Source organism: Eleutherodactylus coqui, chromosome 8 (assembly GCF_035609145.1).
Source record: "Eleutherodactylus coqui strain aEleCoq1 chromosome 8, aEleCoq1.hap1, whole genome shotgun sequence".
NCBI classification, from domain to species: domain Eukaryota; kingdom Metazoa; phylum Chordata; class Amphibia; order Anura; family Eleutherodactylidae; genus Eleutherodactylus; species Eleutherodactylus coqui.
In genome coordinates, this window is record NC_089844.1 from 77852832 (window position 1) to 77872220 (window position 19389).

The 19389-nt window shown below is 40.5% G+C and overlaps 1 protein-coding gene across 3 annotated transcripts in view; it reads right to left on the reverse strand.

Annotated features, from left to right (window-relative positions):
* Positions 1-1230: 1230 nt before the first annotated feature.
* Positions 1231-19389, reverse strand: part of COL28A1 (collagen type XXVIII alpha 1 chain) — an 87284-nt gene continuing 69125 nt past the window's right edge. For 2 of the 3 annotated variants that reach the window (XM_066575904.1, XM_066575905.1), the window contains exons 29-37: positions 18681-18761; positions 17025-17060; positions 16187-16223; positions 13920-14477; positions 13359-13831; positions 10572-10680; positions 8563-8679; positions 7782-7973; positions 1231-3505 (exon numbers count right to left, since the gene is read on the reverse strand). In XM_066575904.1, the coding sequence (XP_066432001.1) occupies positions 3498-3505; positions 7782-7973; positions 8563-8679; positions 10572-10680; positions 13359-13831; positions 13920-14477; positions 16187-16223; positions 17025-17060; positions 18681-18761 (1611 nt within the window). In that variant the 3' untranslated portion in view covers positions 1231-3497. The remainder of the gene's footprint in view (positions 3506-7781; positions 7974-8562; positions 8680-10571; positions 10681-13358; positions 13832-13919; positions 14478-16186; positions 16224-17024; positions 17061-18680; positions 18762-19389) is intronic. The other variant, XM_066575906.1, reaches the window with a different exon arrangement.

A 19389-nucleotide genomic window follows, 5' to 3' on the forward strand; every position in this document is an offset into this window, starting at 1 on the left:
CGACACTCACTTCCATTTAATCTATGCCCTCCCTCTCCCCTGTCCTCTTAGTGGGCGGGCGGGACTTCCCACTTTTTCTTTCACTGCTTCCTCTTCTGAATGATTCCTTTGTTGCTTTCCACTCCTCCTTTTCCTTTTTCTTCCTCTGCCTTCAGTCCATCCCCTCTTCTCGCACTAACCCCTTCCTTTTTCCACTCCCCGTCAACCCTGTTATGTGCGGTTTCTGTGTAGGCCCAGCTGTCCTCGGCTCCAACTCTTCTTGAGCCGGGTATCACGGAGTCGTTTCCGCTGCGCCCTCCACTTCCCCCCCTTTACGTCCAAATGACGACATACACAGACTGGCTTTGGATAAATTTGGCCACAGCAGCCATTTTATTAAATACACAATTGTATATGGAATTTTTCATTTTTTAGCGTAACACCCTACCTTCCCCCGTGTGACCCTGTAAAAGCGGGGAGGTCCTTCGGAGCCACCCATAGGACTGTCGCCTCACCACCTTTTTTAGGGAACATATCCCATGGTGTCTCCCACCATAGCACCTGACTCAGGAGACCCAATTACTCTTCACACATGCCTCCCGCTGCAAGCCACCTGACTCAGGAGGTCCAATATCACCAGTTGCCTAAGCCGGCTACCTGCCAACTCCGAGACCTGCTAGCCGCTTCAGGACTAGCCCACTCTACCATCTCTGCAAGGACACCGCCTTGTCAGAGGCAATTGGCGACATACCTTCACCATACCATTGATCAACCATGTCAGCTCCCAGGGACCACCCACCCTTTTCCGCCACCGCAAGCACGGCTTGACACCTCATACCTGTGAAGCCCCCACAACACCATGGCCCGCTAGATTCCTTCATGATTGCCAATGCCCACGTCATTCATATGAACTCTGTCCCCCCTCCATTGTCCTGCCCCGTCTCCAGATCCACATATCATACCGCTATTCCCCAATACGTCCTACAGATTTCGCTGCTTCGCGATTTAACTTTGCTCGTGCTCTGTTCAAACTCTTTTTATGGAGTTTGCCCGGCACCACTTTTTACGGGGAACAATGTTCGACCAGACTACAACCATCCCTGGGTGGGCCTTCAACGGTCGCATAATGTCGTGATGTATGTCTATCAACAAGTCAGTATAATAATGGTGGAAACAAGAATAATCATGGCTGACCAGATAGTGACAGTATAGAGGTAAAAAATTACAACAAAGAAAAAAATCACACCAGAATTATTTTATGAATTATTTGTCATTTTAATAGATATAGAGTGGCAGAAAATGAAAACAACATCTCTAACTACTATCTAAAAAACAGTGATATGTACAAATGTCAAAGGTTACATTCACGTGTGATATAGACTAGGGGATATAAATATTACTTATGTGTGACACGTAACTAATTAGTTGTAATTGTAAAAAAATAAGAAGTATAAAACACACAGTGCATTGGAATCAGTCTATTAAACACTACCATTCATGACTACATCGTGATGCTACAGTAATGTTGTACAGTCCATTTAATGAATAATATACATACTTAATTCAGCGCCAAAAAACAGATTTACAATATATATGACCTCCACTGATCACGAGGAAGGACGTTCCTAGTCTCCCGTTGTGAATGAAGCAGCGGTCACACATGCGTACTGCAACTCCATTCATCTATATGGGACTGCCGGAGATAGTCGAATACAGCATTTTGCTATCTCCATCAATCCCACAGAGAATAAAGGTGACTCTTACTACCAAACCATTCAGATGGGGATGTTCTGGAACGCCTGTGTCATAATTAGTGTTGGTCCCAGAGGTCAGACCCCTACCGATCAGACACTTCTCACCTACCATAATTAGGATAGCTGATAGTTGTTTTGGTGCAAACACCTCTTTAAGGTAGACCATAAAGCACATCTTTTCCAAAAACATTAAAATCTACTTGTGCTAATAAATGTTTGTTAATATTTTACTTGGTAGGGCAGCAGTTTGTGCTTCGGAGCTGCTTTTCCTACTATATTATACCCATACAGTTGCCCTTGTGTTGACCTGTCATTAGTACACAAGGAAAATGTACTGGCATTGAGGTAGAAATACTCACAGGACAAGCCGAATACTATACATTCTGAAAGCAACGTCTACAAATTGATCGTCTTACAGGAACACTTCAAGCAAAGCTTATAATGTCATAGGGATTGAAAGGGTATAAAAGATTCGTTGTGTTGTACACTACCCTCTCAAGTTCTGTAAATGGAAAGGTGTAAGCAGCACTCCATGGAACTTTTTCCAAGAAAGCATGCTTGAAAAAGTCCTCTGTGAAGGACGAAACGTTGCAAGCTCCAATATATGCATGGAGTTCTTTTAAAAACAATAAAGATGTTGTTTGGATTTTTTACCATATGAAGATCGTTTAAGGATTTCTTGGAAAAAGTTCCATGGAGTGCTGCTTACACCTTTCTATTTACCTGACATTTCAAGGGACTCTGAAAGTCCGGGTCTACTGGTAAGCCTGTACCCTCTAGCTTCAAGCTTTCTTCGTTATATATATCTCCCCCACTTGTGTGGTGACTTGGTGTGCTGCTGAGACCGTGCATTTACCCTCTCAAGCCCTGAGGTATAACACAGTTTACCAGTTCACTAAAGTGTTCTCTTAAATGGTCACTAACCTTTCAAGAAACTTTTTGTATAAATCAAAAGTACAAGCGAATATGAGAAACTTTGTAATATATCTTATCAAAGAAAAATGCTTTTTTTCTGCTTATCAGGTTCCTCTCCTCCATCCTAAACTGTTCACTCACTCAAAAAAACTGCTAAAATCTGTCTTGGTAGACAAGATGGACTACTATTGGTCAGATTGCTTGCTGCCCATAGACATCTATGGAGAAGTGAGGGGGGGGGGAAGCAGGAGCTGAATCAGAGAGAAGCAGAGAGACATACACAGAGACACTGCTGCAGCTAATAGTAAGGGTTTTACTGTACAACTATTGGATTCATATCTACATGGCTCAGAACTGATGTATAATGTCTTCTATGGTGGTGCTGCTTCTCTATGTATATGGGAACAGAATCTCCTCTCTTCATATAGTGTGTGGGAGACATCATAGCAGCTAGTCTATACCCACCAGGTCAGTGAAAACTGAGAATTAGAGATGGAGGAGAAATGGCTAAAAAATGCAATATCATAAAATGGTCAGATATAGTGCTGTTCCTCATATATATACACATGACAGCTTATCCTGAAAAGTCACCTGAAAGTTTAGGTACGCCTGTAGGTTTTCTAAACTTTTAAGGAAGAGAGAAAACAGCTCTAAATATGGTAAGGCATGTCAGTTTTACAATTAAACATAGTGTCATAATAGTGTACCCTAAGGGGCAGCTGTTCAGAAATTAAAGAAAACACAGCAACTTTGATATCCTGTCATGTGACCTGGTTAATTGACACACTTAAGGAAATGTTTCATTGAATCCTTCAGTTTCAAGAGTAGCAGCTCTCACTTTACCCCACATTATATTTCTGTAAAAAATGTAAAAAAAAAAGGAAAGAAAGCTGTTACAATGTTGTGTGTACAGATACGCATTATAAAGTCTACCTTCAAGCATTATTGTACAGTTTTTATATACAGGTGATCATAATTAACCCTTTCCAATCCACTGTCTGACGTCTAAAGACATTCTGATTAAAGCCTGTACAGCTCCGATGTCAGAAGACATCCGGCAGGGTATTCTTATTGTATATTACTGGCCACTCTATGGTCGGCGGCCTCTCCGGCATGTCACATACTGCAGTACTGGCTCTAGCCAGCAGATGGCGACATTGTAAAATGGCAGAAAGAGAAAGCCCCCTAGGAAACCCTGAATCCAAAATTGGATTGCATAAGGTTAAGGTATCCCCATTCAGAGATATGTAGAGAGACATCTACTGAGTGTAACTGAACCAAACTTGGTAATAATAATATGCAGAACTTGTGGAAGCGTTCCATGATTTAAAAAAAAGTTCAAAATGGCTGGTGCCAGCTATCTTGGATTCATCATAAATAAAATATTAGTGGAGAATGGTTCATGAGATACATGATTTTAGGGAAAAATTTCTTCAGAAATTGATTGGTGCAGTCATTTTTTCAATACCTGCAACCATTATTGAATTATGGCTGATGTCATGTTGAATATTAATAAAGCTGTTTTGTTGAATCATGTAATATGGAAAACACCAATCACATGTTTTTTTCTGGTATCAGAAGATGCTATTAACAATCCAGGACAGAATTGAGATCATCCTGATGGTCGGTAACAGAAGTTCATGTGAGTAAGCCGAGGCTTTCAACACCCAGGAAGTCAGCCGGTGAGTGCATAAACTGTCAGGAAACTTATTCAGAAGTTCAATATAACTGGTAGAGTCCAGGACAAACCGAGAACTGGTCATCTGAGCAGTATTTGCAATCCGCAGGTATCGACAGCTGTGCTAGCTTTTTTCATCAAGAGTCCACAGAAAAGTACCAGGAGACTGTAATTGGAGTATGGTGCGAGTCAACCAACTGTTGTAAGGATCCTCAAGGGACACGCAAGTGGCACCCATAGAAACTGCCCCTGAAACAGAAGTTGTGTGAAGGTGACCCTGACAGACACTTGGAATTCTGTCAGTGGGCATTACAGGTGTGTTAACAAGATGGCTGATTCACAAATTCTGTCTTGTTTAGTGATCACTCAATTCTGTCCAGAATTGTTATCGGCAACTTTGGTTACCTGAAAAGACATGAGATTAATGTTTTCCCTACCACAAAATTCAACATAACAACTTTATTAATACTCAACACAACACCAGCCATAACTCGAAAATGGTTGCAGATCTAGAAAAAAATGACCGCACCTCTCAATTTCTGAGCCCTTTCCATTAAAGTTTCTTGGGCTGAATCGAACATGGCTGCCACCAGCCGTTTGGAACTTTTTTTTCACATGGATCTTCGGCATAGTATTATTATCATGTTTAGTTCAATTGCACCCAGTAGATGTCTCTACAGACATGTCTGGATAAGGATACTTTAATTATGATCAACTTTGTATATTGAAGTCCGTAACAAAAGTAATCCAACATCCAGGAGTTTGAGGATTAAAAAACCTTTTGGTTTATTAAAGAAGAGTTGAAATCATACATCCAACATCAAATAAGTTGAGCTGTTTGCTTGTCCCCTTCTGATGTTGGATGTATGATTTTAAAGGGGTTGTCCCGCGCCGAAACGTTTTTTTGTTTTTTTTAACCCCCCCCCCCGTTCGGCGCGAGACAACCCCGATGCAGGGGTTAAAAAAACAACCCGCACAGCGCTTACCTGAATCCCGGTGGTCCGGCGTCTTCATACTCACCTGCTGAAGATGGCCGCCGGGATCCTCTGTCTCCGTGGACCGCAGGGCTTCTGTGCGGTCCATTGCCGATTCCAGCCTCCTGATTGGCTGGAATCGGCACGTGACGGGGCGGAGCTACACGGAGCCGGCATTCTGCACGAGCGGCCCCATAGAAGACTGCAGAAGACCCGGACTGCGCAAGCGCGGCTAATTTGGCCATCGAAGGCCAAAAATTAGTCGGCTCCTTGGGAACGAGGACGCTAGCAACGGAGCAGGTAAGTATAAAACTTTTTATAACTTCTGTATGGCTCATAATTAATGCACAATGTACATTACAAAGTGCATTAATATGGCCATACAGAAGTGTATAGACCCACTTGCTGCCGCGGGACAACCCCTTTAACTCTTGTTTAATAAATCAGAAGCTTTTTTAACCCTCGAACTCTTGGATGCTGGCTTACTTTTGTTACGGACTTCTGTGTGGTGGTGATCCCTTGCACTTAGGATTGGATTCGGGCACAAAGTACAGAAGGATTTCTGCAAATCTAGAAGCTGGTAAATTCTGAGACTTATTGTTAAACTTTGTATATTACGCCTATGTAGCTAAAATATAAAAAGCACCTTTTCCAATAGTCTTGACTAAAAATATCCTTCTACTTTGTGTATACAGCTGCTATCTAAACCTATGTGTCTCCATGGCAACAGACTGCAAATAAAGCCTGTGTAGTCTATCTGTCCTCTACTTTTTGCTAACCTTATAAAATAATGTTAATGAGAAATAAGGGAGAGGTGCAAGGGGGCATAATTGCAGGATTAGACTACACAGGGTTTGTTTAGTCTATAACCAGTTTGCACAGGAGCTGTTGAAACAGCATGGAAGGATATTTTAAAACTAGATTGTCTGGAAGTTGTTTAATGGAGTTATCCCATTACAGACATTTATCTTTCTCTTCATGGAATAGGGGATAAATGTCTGCAACATACAGTAGAAGCAGAACCAAAAGACAGCAACAGCACTAATAATATATTTACTATCAGAGGTATATATACCTATATCAATACTCTAACCACATTAAATAATGCAAGGTTCTTGGTATATAATTCAATCAAATTACATTGGCCCATCTACCAGCGTCCGGGTGACCAAGCTTTCAGATGGGCCCTTCCTAACACTAATACCAGGTGGCTTAATCTTAACCTGGGAAAGTTGAGTACCTACCTCACAGAATACCTCTCTCTTGGGACTAAGCCTTTATCCTTTTTTATGGGATAAATGTCTGTCTGAGTATTGGGATCCCCAGCGATCCCGAGACCGATGCACCCAAATTCCCCATGTAAGTAGAACAACTGTGCACATGCTTGGCCAACACCCTATTCACATCTGTTAGATGGAAAGAGATTGCCAACCCTATTAACCTCCACCTGTCATATAAAAGTGAATGAAGCAGTGGTTGAGCATGTGCACTGCTGCTCTACTCACATGGGGCATTCAGTTGTGTTAGTCTTCAGATCGCTGGGGATCCCAGCAGTCAAACCACCAGCAATCAGACATTTATCCTGTAGAAGGGGATACATGTCTTCAATGGGAAAACAGCTTTAAAGGGGTTATCCGGTTACTAAACACCATCCCTTTAATAGTGCTGCCTGTACTAAAATAATAAACTGTTCATTATTTACCCTTCCGGGATCCAGCGCTACAGCCCAGCTATGGTCCTGGCGTTTGTTGTGGCAGCTGCTTTCACCAGAAGTCAGTTGACCGCTGTTACATCCCCACTCATTCTCCTGGCATTGGTACTCATATCTTGAGCGCCTTGATGCCAGGAGTTAGGGAACGTGACACTCCAGCCTCTGATTGGCTGCATCGGTCATTTGACTTCCGGTGATGTAGGCTATCATAGCAATCACGGGGACCACTGCGGGGCTCCAGATTATTTTACTACAGGCAACCCTAATAAGGGGATTTAGATGTACTGATCCTGAGTTACAGCCCGTATTATAGTCCAGAGAGTCCAGCATTTAGTATTATACTACTTGGGACTATGCCTTTTGACTGAAAATCATATTTAGTCAATTTTATTTAACTTGTTTTTATTCAGTAATTTTCCTTCTTAACAATTATATGGGTCCGCCATTCTTATTTAAATTACATGTCATTAGCTCTACATTTATGACAAACTGTGAAAGTGGTTATATTCTAAGGAATCATGACATATACATATTGAACTTTTCCATAGTGTTCCAGAGCTGTTCCGTCTCTCGTTTGCCATTCTATATGTTTGGCCAATTTTAGACGTGTATATAAATATAGTTAGTTATCCAAACAATTATGCATGTTCAACATTTTCATTGCATGTAGAACTTTGCTGATGGTGCCCACTTTTTTTCTATTGATGCTTATTGATGTTGACTGCCTTCATGAGTTTTATCATCATGCTGCTGGACTTTGTATAACTTACCTCCCTCGAAGGAAAAGACGCAGGATTTCTTACATTCATCCTCAGTATCAAAACGATTACTATTTCCACTGCAGCCGCCATACCAAAACTGGGCACAAGAATTGGCTTGTTTATCATAATACCATTTTATGATATAAGTCCGGCATGGACCCTGATCTAATGGCAGCTTGCAACGTCCATCCTGGATGTAGTCTACAATACATTAAAAGGGATTAAAGCATAATTATTTACTAAGTTTGTTTGACTTCCTACGCACCCTTGGTCAACCATTAGATATGTTGCTATTCAACAGCAGTCTAGTTACAGGGACTATTTATACACCGGTCTAAATCTGAAGGCCACCTGAGGAAGATGGGCCAAGTCTCTTTATTATATTTGTCGCACCTTGGGTTGTCCATACACCACAAAGCTGGCATAGATTTCAACTAGAATTTACATAAATCTTTCAAGACGTAGGTGACCATGCCTCTCACAATAAGCCCTGCCCATATCATTAAGCCCCACACATTTTTAGAACAGTGGTGAGAACAGCTTAAAAGTGGATAAAAATACATATTCTTTCTTAAGTATGGCTATATTGCAATTGGGACTTAAAGGGGTTGTACCCTATTTTACAATAGAGAGTTACCACTTGGAGGAAAGTAGAACCAGAAGAAGGCTTTATCTAAAAAGCCTCTAGGGCCCCTCAGTGCCAGTGTCGCTTGTGCCACTGAATATTTCACATAACATTATGCTTTTCATAGGTTTGTTTCAGAGATGGCCAACTATAACTAAAGCTCACCTATTTTGGGTATTGTTGGTTCAATTTTCTGTGATGAACTTGGAGATAATAAGACAATCTTAGATGAAGATGATGACTGTGATGTTGAAGGAGCTCCAGTCTCGACTGACGACAGCACTATATCCCAAAGAGACAGTAAACAAAAAACATCACAGTTGAAGGGCTTTTCTACCAGTGGACTATTGATCACCTATTGACAGGAAAGTTCATCAGTTGATTGGTGGGATTCCGCTGCTCAGGACCTCAGCTGATCAGCTGTTGTCTCAGCCACTGACAGCATGTATGGATCAGGAAGCAGATGGTGCCATGTATATTTCAACTGCCCAGGCTAGTAATGCAGGCACAGCTCCCATTGAAATTATGCTTGCATCATCACCCCTATATCTCAGCCAACATCCACTAAATGTCAGGGTCATTTTATTCATTTAAAAGAAGCCTGTTAGCACTTTGGAGCCCCATAAACTACATTATGGAGCACAAAAGTGAGGGGAGTCTGGGGAGATATTTTATACTCACCGTGTCCCCCGTTCTAGCACTGTGCCCCTGAAAAATCAGCACGCCGATGCAGTGTAACTGTTTTAAGAAGGCTATGTGCATGCACTCTCCCATGGAGACTAGTGAGAGAGGTGTGTGTACACAGCTTTATGAAAAGAGTCACGCTATGTGCACACTCTGATTTATTGGGGGGCACAGCGCTGAAACAAAAGACTCAATGAGTATAAAAAACAGCTCTTCCCCCAACGATCCCTCATCTTTGAGCTCCATAATGTAGTTTATGGGACTAACAGGTTCCCTTTAAAATATACAGGGCGAGACAAAATTCTGGACACACTAACTGGTGTAATAATGGAAAAATCGGCTTTCAATGTTTGAAAGTATTAATTGGGAGGGACGCTGCATTTCTGGGTGGATGAGACATTTTTGGCAGCCATTTTGAACTCTGCATATTGAATTCAGCTCAGGTTTTTCAAGTGGAAAGGGAGTCATGTGATATATCAATATTGGCTAGAATTTACTCAAAAACACACTGCAGTGTAAATTTTGCCCTATCTGTGCTTCTTTAGGAGTTAAGTGAGGGCAACGTTGGTAAATTGTGCCTGACGTTCAGGGCTTTTTTCATTGACAAATCACTTAATGGGGAGAAGTACCTCCAGATTTTACAGGATACCATAGTTCCATCTTCAATGAGAACAGTGACTTTTCACATTACTTTCAAAAGGATGGTGCACATCCGTACTTTGCTGTGGCTGTACGCAGATAGCTGGATGTGTAATCCCCTAGGCAATGGATTGGGTGTAGATGTCTGCTAGAATGACAACCAAGGTCGCTGGATTTGATGCCTTTGGATTTTTATATCTGGGGGTTGTTTAACGTCCCTTGTGTATGCGTTAAAAATATGCAGTGTGATTCACCTGAAATCATGAATCCTACAGTGCTGTGAAGAAATATCATATTGAGTTCTTCAGCGTTTCTTCAAAGCTTGGATTAAACAGTTAACTATGTGCATTTGGCAAAATAGTGAACACATGTAGCACGTCATGTAAAGCACTTTGTGAAAGTTGGACCTCACTTAACTCCTAAACAAGTAAAGAAGATCGGGCACAACTGACACTTTCAGTGTGTTTTTGAGTCAATTCTACCCCAAACTGATATATCATATGACTCCCTTCACATTTGAAAAACCTGAGCTGGATTCAATATGGCAGAGTTCAAAATGGCCGCAGAAAACATCTACTCTACCAAAAATGCAGCCTCCCTCCCAATTAATACTTTCACACATTGAAAATAATTTTTCTCCTAATTACACTAGTTAAGTGGGTGTGTCCAGATTTTTTACTCACCCTGTTTTTATTAAAGCTTCACATGAATATATATCTGAGTTTCACATTATGATGTAAATATAAGTTATAGTCCTGTAATTAATTCATTCTGTGTGAACTCAGTTGTGAAAACTAATATAAGGAATTAAACTAAAAGAATTCAAACCAAAAGATATAGCAATCAACTACCTCTATTATTAGAAGATGCTGGTGGCTGCACTGTGTTATCTTTCTCTTTGTCTTTATGTTCTTCCTCTCCTCCTTCATTTAGGCTTAATATAGGGACAATTTGCCTTTGCTGCAAAATAAAACAAAAAGTGTTGAAAAAATCAAACACACATTTTTGTAACAATTGATTCCTACAAGGAACTAAAGTTTAATTTTAGATTTGCTACTATCAATTTTATTACATTTGGTCACATCCTACTTTGTCATGCCCTGCCTACGAGGGTCTACTATAAACTATAGAGACCATTTAACAGGAAACTATATGTTTTTAGAATAGATAGATTATAAATAAGGGGCAAGGAAAAGGAGGGTCATCAGGATGGTATAGCAAGATAGGATAAGAATAGATAAAACAAATAGAATACAGAAATTTAGGCTGTTGATAAAAACTAGTGTCATTTTTTGTGTTGTCCAGAAAGCATTAGAGGTGTTTTTTTTTAATGCTATTGTAAAATAATTAGGTACAATGTAAACTTAAGGCCCATTTAGACACAATGATTATTGCTCAAAATTCGCTCAAAAGCCATATTTTGAGCGATAATCGTTGCGTCTAAAAGTGCGCCCATTGTGCCCTGTTCGTTCATCGCTCATTTCTAGCCAGCTAGAAATGAGTGATAAGACTTATCAACGCCGCATGCTGATATCTCAGCGGGTGGTGCTGATAGCATCCTTTTCAACTGGTATCCTGCTGGCAGTTCTCAGCGGGACACCAGCTGAAAGCCTTGAGAACAAAGCAGCTATTTGCATATACAAAACAGCTGCATTGTTCTAGGAGCTATCACGGCAGTGTCCCGCTCCGCCTGCATAACTCTTAAGTAGCTAATTAGCTACTTAGAGTTATGCAAGGATGATCGCTCAAAACTGTCACTCAAACTGTCATTTGAGCGATTTTTTGAGTGATCGTTTTGTGTAAATTGATCTTTAGAAATGAAGAAGTGAACCTTTACCAGTCCAGCCAATGTCATGAAACCGTTTTCAAAGTTGATATGCTTTTGAAAAAATGTCATAACTTATGCCAAATAAGATGTTCTATCTATCAAGGTTTTTTGAAGACCTAGTTAAAACAGCATATAAGCACTTCTCTAACCTCCTTTACACCTCTCATGTTCTGTCAGTTAGAATGGGCATACAATCCACCTGAGGCATAATTCTTCTTGTATGTTATAAAACTTATCAGCAATTCCATAATGGGGGAGACATGAAGAATTTGATATCCCCTCAGCCAGGGGTGTTGCTAGGGGGGCAGGCGGAGCATGTGCCCTAGGTGCAATGACAAAGCGAGTCGTCAGCTCAGCCTGCAGCCACACAAGACTGCCAGCTGATTGTTGCATAAAAACACAGCAAGACACTCCTTTTAGGGCTGAAGGACCTTGATGTGATGATGATGTGACCAGTCACATGTATAGAAGGGCTACTGGAGGAGCTGAAAGATCTTTGATGACATTATGAGCATGTGAACAGTCACATGTGGGAACAGTCAGACTCCAGGCTGCGCTGTTGGGAGACGTTTTTGTAGTATTTTCTTCAATACAGAAAATTAAGATGTTCTCATGAGCAGGTAAGAGACATCTAGCACTGTGGGGTGGGGAGGGGCACATAGGAGGAGGCTATCACTGTGGGGGCACAAAGGGGGATTATTACTGTGTGGGAGGAGGGAAGAAACAAGTCTTGGGGATTGTGCCTCTGATGTCTTAAGAATTTAGCAACACCCCTGGCTGCAAGTGCCCTAATTGGTTACTAAAGACCCTGTTCACATTGGGGTTTGCTATGGATTTGCTGTGAAATCTGTGCCAATTCAGCATCAAATGCACAAGGAAATCAGCATCTCTCACTGCAGTGCATACAATATTGATTTTTTTTCCATACTTGAACTTGAAATCCACATGCATAAGAAAAAGAAGTGACGTGCCCCTTCTTAACATGGATTCTGTGTTTAAAAATCGCACACAGATTTGCCCATTGACTGTGTTAAATTTGTGTGTGGATCCATGGCCCTAACAAATGAAAATTTATGTCAGAAATCTGTGGCAACCAGTCAGATTTCTGATGCAGATTTGTATTCAAATTTACCCCATTTGAGCATAGCCTAAGAGACCCAATGATGTAACACAAAGTTACAGATGGAATGCTGCCACCAGCCATGAAAAGAAGTTACACGGAGGGGCCCCAAAACCGAATTTGCACCAGGATCCATGAGCCTTAATCTACACCCCTGGGCTTAGAGTAGGACCATAGAGCGATGTGGTAGCTGAGAATCATGCCAAGATACTGTTTAGCACAATTTCAAATTGATAGTTAAATGGCTGCTTACTTTTGCTGGTAAATAGCGGTTTTAGCTACAAAACGACGCAGCCAATAACAATCATTTTAGGAATGATGCCAACATGCTGTTCTGTGCACTTTTCAGCTATATCACAGCTGCCCAGAAGCTACACTGTGGGATCTTATCCTCACATGTCCAGATCCAGACTCCACAATGTAGAACTAAAATAACTAAAGTTACAACACATTAATACATTAATTGGTCAAACTCTATTTTTGCCCTGGGTGCAGGAAAACCTAGCTACACCTCTGCTCTGAGCTGCAGTGCTCTGTCCTATATCTCTTTCTAATGCAATACCTATATTACACAAGAGACTATAAAACAAAGAATAAATCCTTATTTCACTTGATCAGTATGCGAGATTTTACAATATAGAAGCCTTATTATCAGTAGATGACATTTATACTTTTTGACAACTTTCATACCAGAACTTGTGGCTCTCGGGAAACAACAAAGTTCACCTCATTTCTTCGTCTTACTTCCTCTTGTCGAGCCCTTTCTTCTGCTTGTCGAAATAGTTCTTCTTGTTTAAGTCTTTCTTCTTGTCTAAGTCTTTCTTCTCGAACTCTTTCTTCTTGTTTAAGTCTTTCTTCTTGTCTAAGTCTTTCTTCTCGAACTCTTTCTTCTTCTAACCTAGTTCTTTCTTGCAACCTTACTCTTTCTTCTTCTAACCTAGTTCTTTCTTGCAGCCTTACTCTTTCTTCTGACCTATGTTTTTCTTCCAATCTCAGACTTTCCTCTGTTTTAACTCTTTCACTGTTGCCTTGTGATGCAGTAAAAGTAGAACCTGAGGAACCTTTCTGTGCATATATTGTACTGATTTTGTTTCCAACTCGGTTGTAGATAAGAGCACCATTTTCATCTTCACAGAACTGGTTAACCAATTTAGACTCCAAAGCTGAAAAAAGATTATATATGTAGTTATTGATAGTACATACAGTAGTGCAATGTATTTGTAAAGCTACTGAACTTTTGTTCTCTTTTACCTGGTAAAGTGTTGAAATCATCAATTAAGTACATGTGTTCAGCATCAGGATCAGAAGCAATAAGATTAAGTTCCCTTATAAATTCTTGTTGAGTTGGGTCAGTGGAATTCACAATTCCAATGGCGTACATTTCTATATTGGCTGCTTGAGCCTCCCGAACAGCTATGTCCAGTTTCACAGCTTCTCTCTTATCGGTTTGACCATCTGTGAGGACAATAGCTACTTTTCTGACACCATTCCTGGCTCCATAAAAGCCTTCCTGTGTAGCTTTTCTTATGGCAGTTCCCGTGTAGGTACCCTCTCCCATGTACAACATTTTTCTAATGGCTTGCTTTACATCTTGCTGGGTGGTGAACCTGTTCAGCCCAAACTCAAGACGAACTTCTAAACTGTAGAGAATAAGTCCTATTCGAGTAGCATTTCGTCCTACTGTCACACGATCAACAAGGGCTGTCACAAAGTCTTTGATAATTTCAAAGTTTTCAGGTCCAACACTCTCAGAGCTGTCGATAACGAAGACAAGTTCCATGGGTATTTCTTTACATTTAACACCACACCCTATAGGGAACAAAACATATAACTTCAGTAGAAGCTTTCCATCTACATTTTAGTCCTTTATCTGATGCACCCATTAAAGTTTACTTGTAAAATACAAAATGTTACCAAAAATAAAGGGGCAGATGAAAGAGAGTATGACTATAAGATAACACTACAACATCTTGAAACAGGATTTATCTTTTAACGTTGCTCAATTGAATGTCAGGATAACTTTTCAGTGAGCATATACTTTATCCCGTTTATGAAAAGGCCTGTTTGCACCTTAATGACCAACTAATTTTTCAGTTTTTTCATCGTCACATTCCTAAAGCCATAACTTTTAAATTTTTCCATGGACATAGCCATGTGAGGGCTTGTTTTTTGTGGGACAGGTTGTTTTTTTTAATGGCATCATTTTTGGGTACATATAATCTATTGTATAACTTTTATACATTTTTTAAGGGGGAATGGGAAAAAAAGAAATTCTGCCATTTATGTTTTGGATTTCCTTTTTCACCATGTTCAGTATACAAAACAAATAATGTAATAATATTATTCTCTGGGTCAGCACGGCTCTGGTGATACCAAGTTTATACAGTTTTTTAAGTTTTGTTATAAACGATATGTTAATTTTTACTTTTTACAACTTTTTAACACTTAAAAAAAAATTATTTTTGTTTCTCGTTAACATTCAAAGACCTCTAACAGTTTTTTTTTTGCTGTGTAAGGGTGTTTTTTTTGCCGGATGAGTTGTCCTTTTTAATAGTACCATTTCTTGATCCATGCAACATTTTGATCACTTTCTATTTCATTTTTTGTAAGGCGGGCTGAGCCTCATAGGCCGAAGGCCATATTGAAGCCTTCAGGTACCATTGGAAACCTGTGATTGCATTGGGGGGGTCCAATAGGTGAGAGAGGGAGCCCACTCCCTCTGTTAGCCTTTTACATGCCACAGTCAACAAGAGGTTTCTCTGGTCCCAGCTGTTTATCAAATAGCTGAGTACTCGCTCTCTCTGGCACAGGCTTCTGATGCAGCCACTATCAAAAGACAGCATATCAGAATAAAGCCCCTTAGCGGTCTCTGTCAAAAGATGCATGGACGGTCGTTAAGGAGTTATTTGTGCTTGTGAAATAACTCAATCCTTCATCATGTAAAAAAGAATCATGTTGTCTTTCATTGCATCCTCAAAAACTTTCTGTACTGCCCAAAACATTACTACTACATTTAGAAGAGAGCTTCTATAAAAAAATATGGTGTTCAGAGTAGGAACAGTGTCCAATAGTAATGTAAACATTGAAAAAGCTGCAGTGCTTCAATGAGAACCGCATTCCCTCCAGATGCCAAGGATCAAACTCCCAGTGCTCAGGTATTGATGGCCTATCTTAAGGTTCTAAGGATGGGCCATTAATTTCAAAAGCCTAAATAACAGCTTTACCTCTGGCAATCCTGTCTATCAAGTGCGCTCTCTGCGTTTTACAAATGGTACTGCATACAGGATCAGACTACAGAGGGGTTGTTTGTAGTTTCTTACAATAGAGACATATAGGTCTGTACAGTAAAAAAGCTATAGGACATTTTTAATCAAGGCCTATTGCGAATTTTGTTTCATTGGTACAATAAAATATATTTGGTTGTAAAGGTGGACATAGCATTTAAAGTTGTAGTACCGTAAGATACCACCATCTAAAAAAAAGTGAAAGCAAGACAGTTAAACAGTCTTAAAGCTTACCGCAAATCTCCTTAATCATCTTAATGATATCTTCTCTCTGGGTGATTTAAAAAATACATTTGATCTATGACAATAGATATGAGAAATAAAATCTAACAATATTATATAAAATACATATAAAAATAAAATAATACATACGTAGATATAACAATTTAGGTATTGCCATGAGGCTGATTATCCCCAGGAAGTGGAAGTCCACTACCCCTCCCTCAAGGCTGATGTGGCTGGAGTCATTGGACAACCTGAAGTTTATGGAGGAATTGTGTGCAAGGAACGAATTGTGATTTGCTAAATTTTATTCAACGTGGGCAAATTGGATCCAATTCTGTTCCTCTCCGGGATTAAATACCTGGCTCACTAGTGGTGCAATCCTGCCTTAACGTAGCTGAAATTGACATTCACCCCTCTAGATCATCGTTCATGAACAAAACTTTGCACTTATAACAGATCCCAGACCTCGCCGGACAAGATATCCCCAATCTCCCCATTCCCCTCCCATTCTTTCTCTTTTTCTCGTTATCCTTTCCCCCTTTCTTTTTTATCCCTCCCTTCCTTCCCTATTTCATCCAGCCCAATGGATCTCTGTTAGAGACATGCGCTGGAGATACTGTTAAAATTGTTCCATAAGTTGATGAGCTCTATACTAAAAGGAAACAGAAACGGGCTTGAATTAATGATATTTTTATTGCAATTTCAAAGCATTCTGTACACACTGCCTTGAATGTTGCAATCTGAATAAACTATATTTGAACCATAACAATTTAGGTGTTACATTGATATGTGTGTGTTGGATTTAATGCATACCCACTTCTAACAAAAATAATAGCAGATAACTTACCGTTAATCCTTGTTCACCTTTAGTTCCAGGTTTGCCCTGTGATAACATGAAAAATAGTTATTTCTGTGCGGCTTTACTGCCATTACATGACAGGATAACATCCCAATCTCAGCTCTCGTTATACAGCTCATGGCATGGAGCAGCCGGACTCACCTGGTGATCAAGCACTGCAGTTCTCGCGGTCCTTCCAGTCTTTGTTTATGAATGGCTACCTTCTGGCTGTTGACGCCAAGTAAAAGCCAAAGTAGTCATCTGCTGTTCTCTTGGCATCACAACTTAGATGCTGGGAGCTATCATGCCAGGACAACAGCACACAACTGCTGTGGCTTCTGATTGGCTGCCAAAGTCAGGTGTAGCCATTTGTAAGCAAGACTGAAAGGACTGTAGGAGTTGCAGCGCTGGATTCTGGGGGGAAGATTAGAATGGTTGCTTTTATTGTTTTAATAGAGTTGTATCCATGTTTAAAAAATAATCCACATGCGGACTCATCGGATATCATTGATTCTCTTCAATTTGAATGTGTGCATTTGTACTAACGAACTGATTTCTCTTACAGGGAACCTGTCACCTGCTTAAAGCTCCAGAAACTAATTTATGGTACTGTTAGGGCAGATAACAGGGAGACGGGTGCTGTTTTTCTTTATACTCACCCGCTTCCTGGTACCCACAGTGGCTGATGCTGAAGTCGGCTTTGTGCATGAAAATCTGACTCTTTTCAGTTTGTCTTGTCCATGCTCCCCCATAAACTTGTATGGGAGAACGCATGCAAGGGACTCTGAAAAGAGTCAGATTTTCGTGATGGACTTCAACGGCGGGCACCAATACATCACCCAGCTACCTTTCACCTGCCCTACCAGCACCATAAATTAATTTATGGTGTTTTAGACAGGTTCCCTGTAAAGTGACAATAGTTTATTGGAGCATATAGGCTGAATGCCAGAAGATACCAACAGACTTCCCTAGCTATGCTCTGTGTGGTCCTGTTACGTTGGATTTCAACATGCCCCATTCTTAGTTCACCGAGGAAGATAAAAACTGCAAGATCTGTCTACCGCAATCGCTTAAATGGCAGAACAACTAAAGGAACTGTCGACATTTTAGCATAAAATAACGCGTGCAGTTAACGGCTTTAATCTCCTGCATTTTCCTCCACAAGCTGTTTGCTCAGGTGGGTGTGTGTTTAGGCGATTCTTATTGCATAAACACTTTGCCTAGCTGAGAAAACATCTGACCAGCAGATTCCATTGTTCTCCTGGTGGATGAGTAAACACTGCACTCATTGAATATGAAAAGCAAAACAAAGCCATCACTTAGCTGCTGGAAGCACTGAACGAACTACATTCAAACTGAAAGAATTTCCAGCAGTCAAACAATGGATTTTATGCCTAAAAACCTCGGCTAATGATAATTGAACCAATAGTGCACGACTGCCTGCGTTTATATGTAACGATTATCACTCATTTTCGACCGTTTGAACTAATTTTGAGTGTTGCGTGTAAACGGGCCTTTTAGGAGACATTACTGATAGCTGTCACGTGAATGGCAGGATTTAACCAAAGTAATTAGAGGTGATCCAGCATCACAATTTTACATTAGGCTGCTGATAAAAAAGACAATGCTGTTAGAAACCTTATTGTTTACAAGCAAATAACTTACTGATTCTCCAGGGCTTCCGGGATCTCCGTTGTCACCTTTATCCCCTTTTCTTCCTCTTTCACCAGCAGAACCACGATCACCCTAAAATGTCAATGGACTCACATTAGAGAAGACCTTAGCTTGGAATTTATTTTTTACGCCCTTTTTGCACGGGACTATTATCGTGTGGTTGGCATGATAATTGTGCAGTGTGAACGCATGCAATGAAAGACCGATCAGCAAAAAATTGCTAATTAGATCTTTCATGCAGACCCTAAAATCATTGTGGGTCCGTCGCTGCATCATTCAGTTTAAACAGGCAGTTGCTCATCCATGGAACGATCCCTGGATCGTTCCACCTCCATTCACTGAGCAATAATCCTCCTGTGTAAAAGTGATCATCGCTGGGATGGCTGTCGGCGCACTTCTGTGCCCCACAGTCGTCCCGTGTTAAAGGAGCGTTACCTGAAGTTTCCATTTCTCAACAACAATAAATAATAGATCTATTGATCGAGGGTGAAATGTTTTATCTCCAGTTACAGAGATTCTGTATTTGCAAAGATTGATGGCATACCTTTAAGATATACTATCAATGGGTGATAGGTGATGGTCGGAATGCTGAGAAAATATGATGTAGTTAATTCACTCTTATGATCAGAGTGTATCTCTTCAGTCAAACGTGCAGTAATAACAGATTCAAGCACAGAACCCCTTTAATTAAGAACTCGAT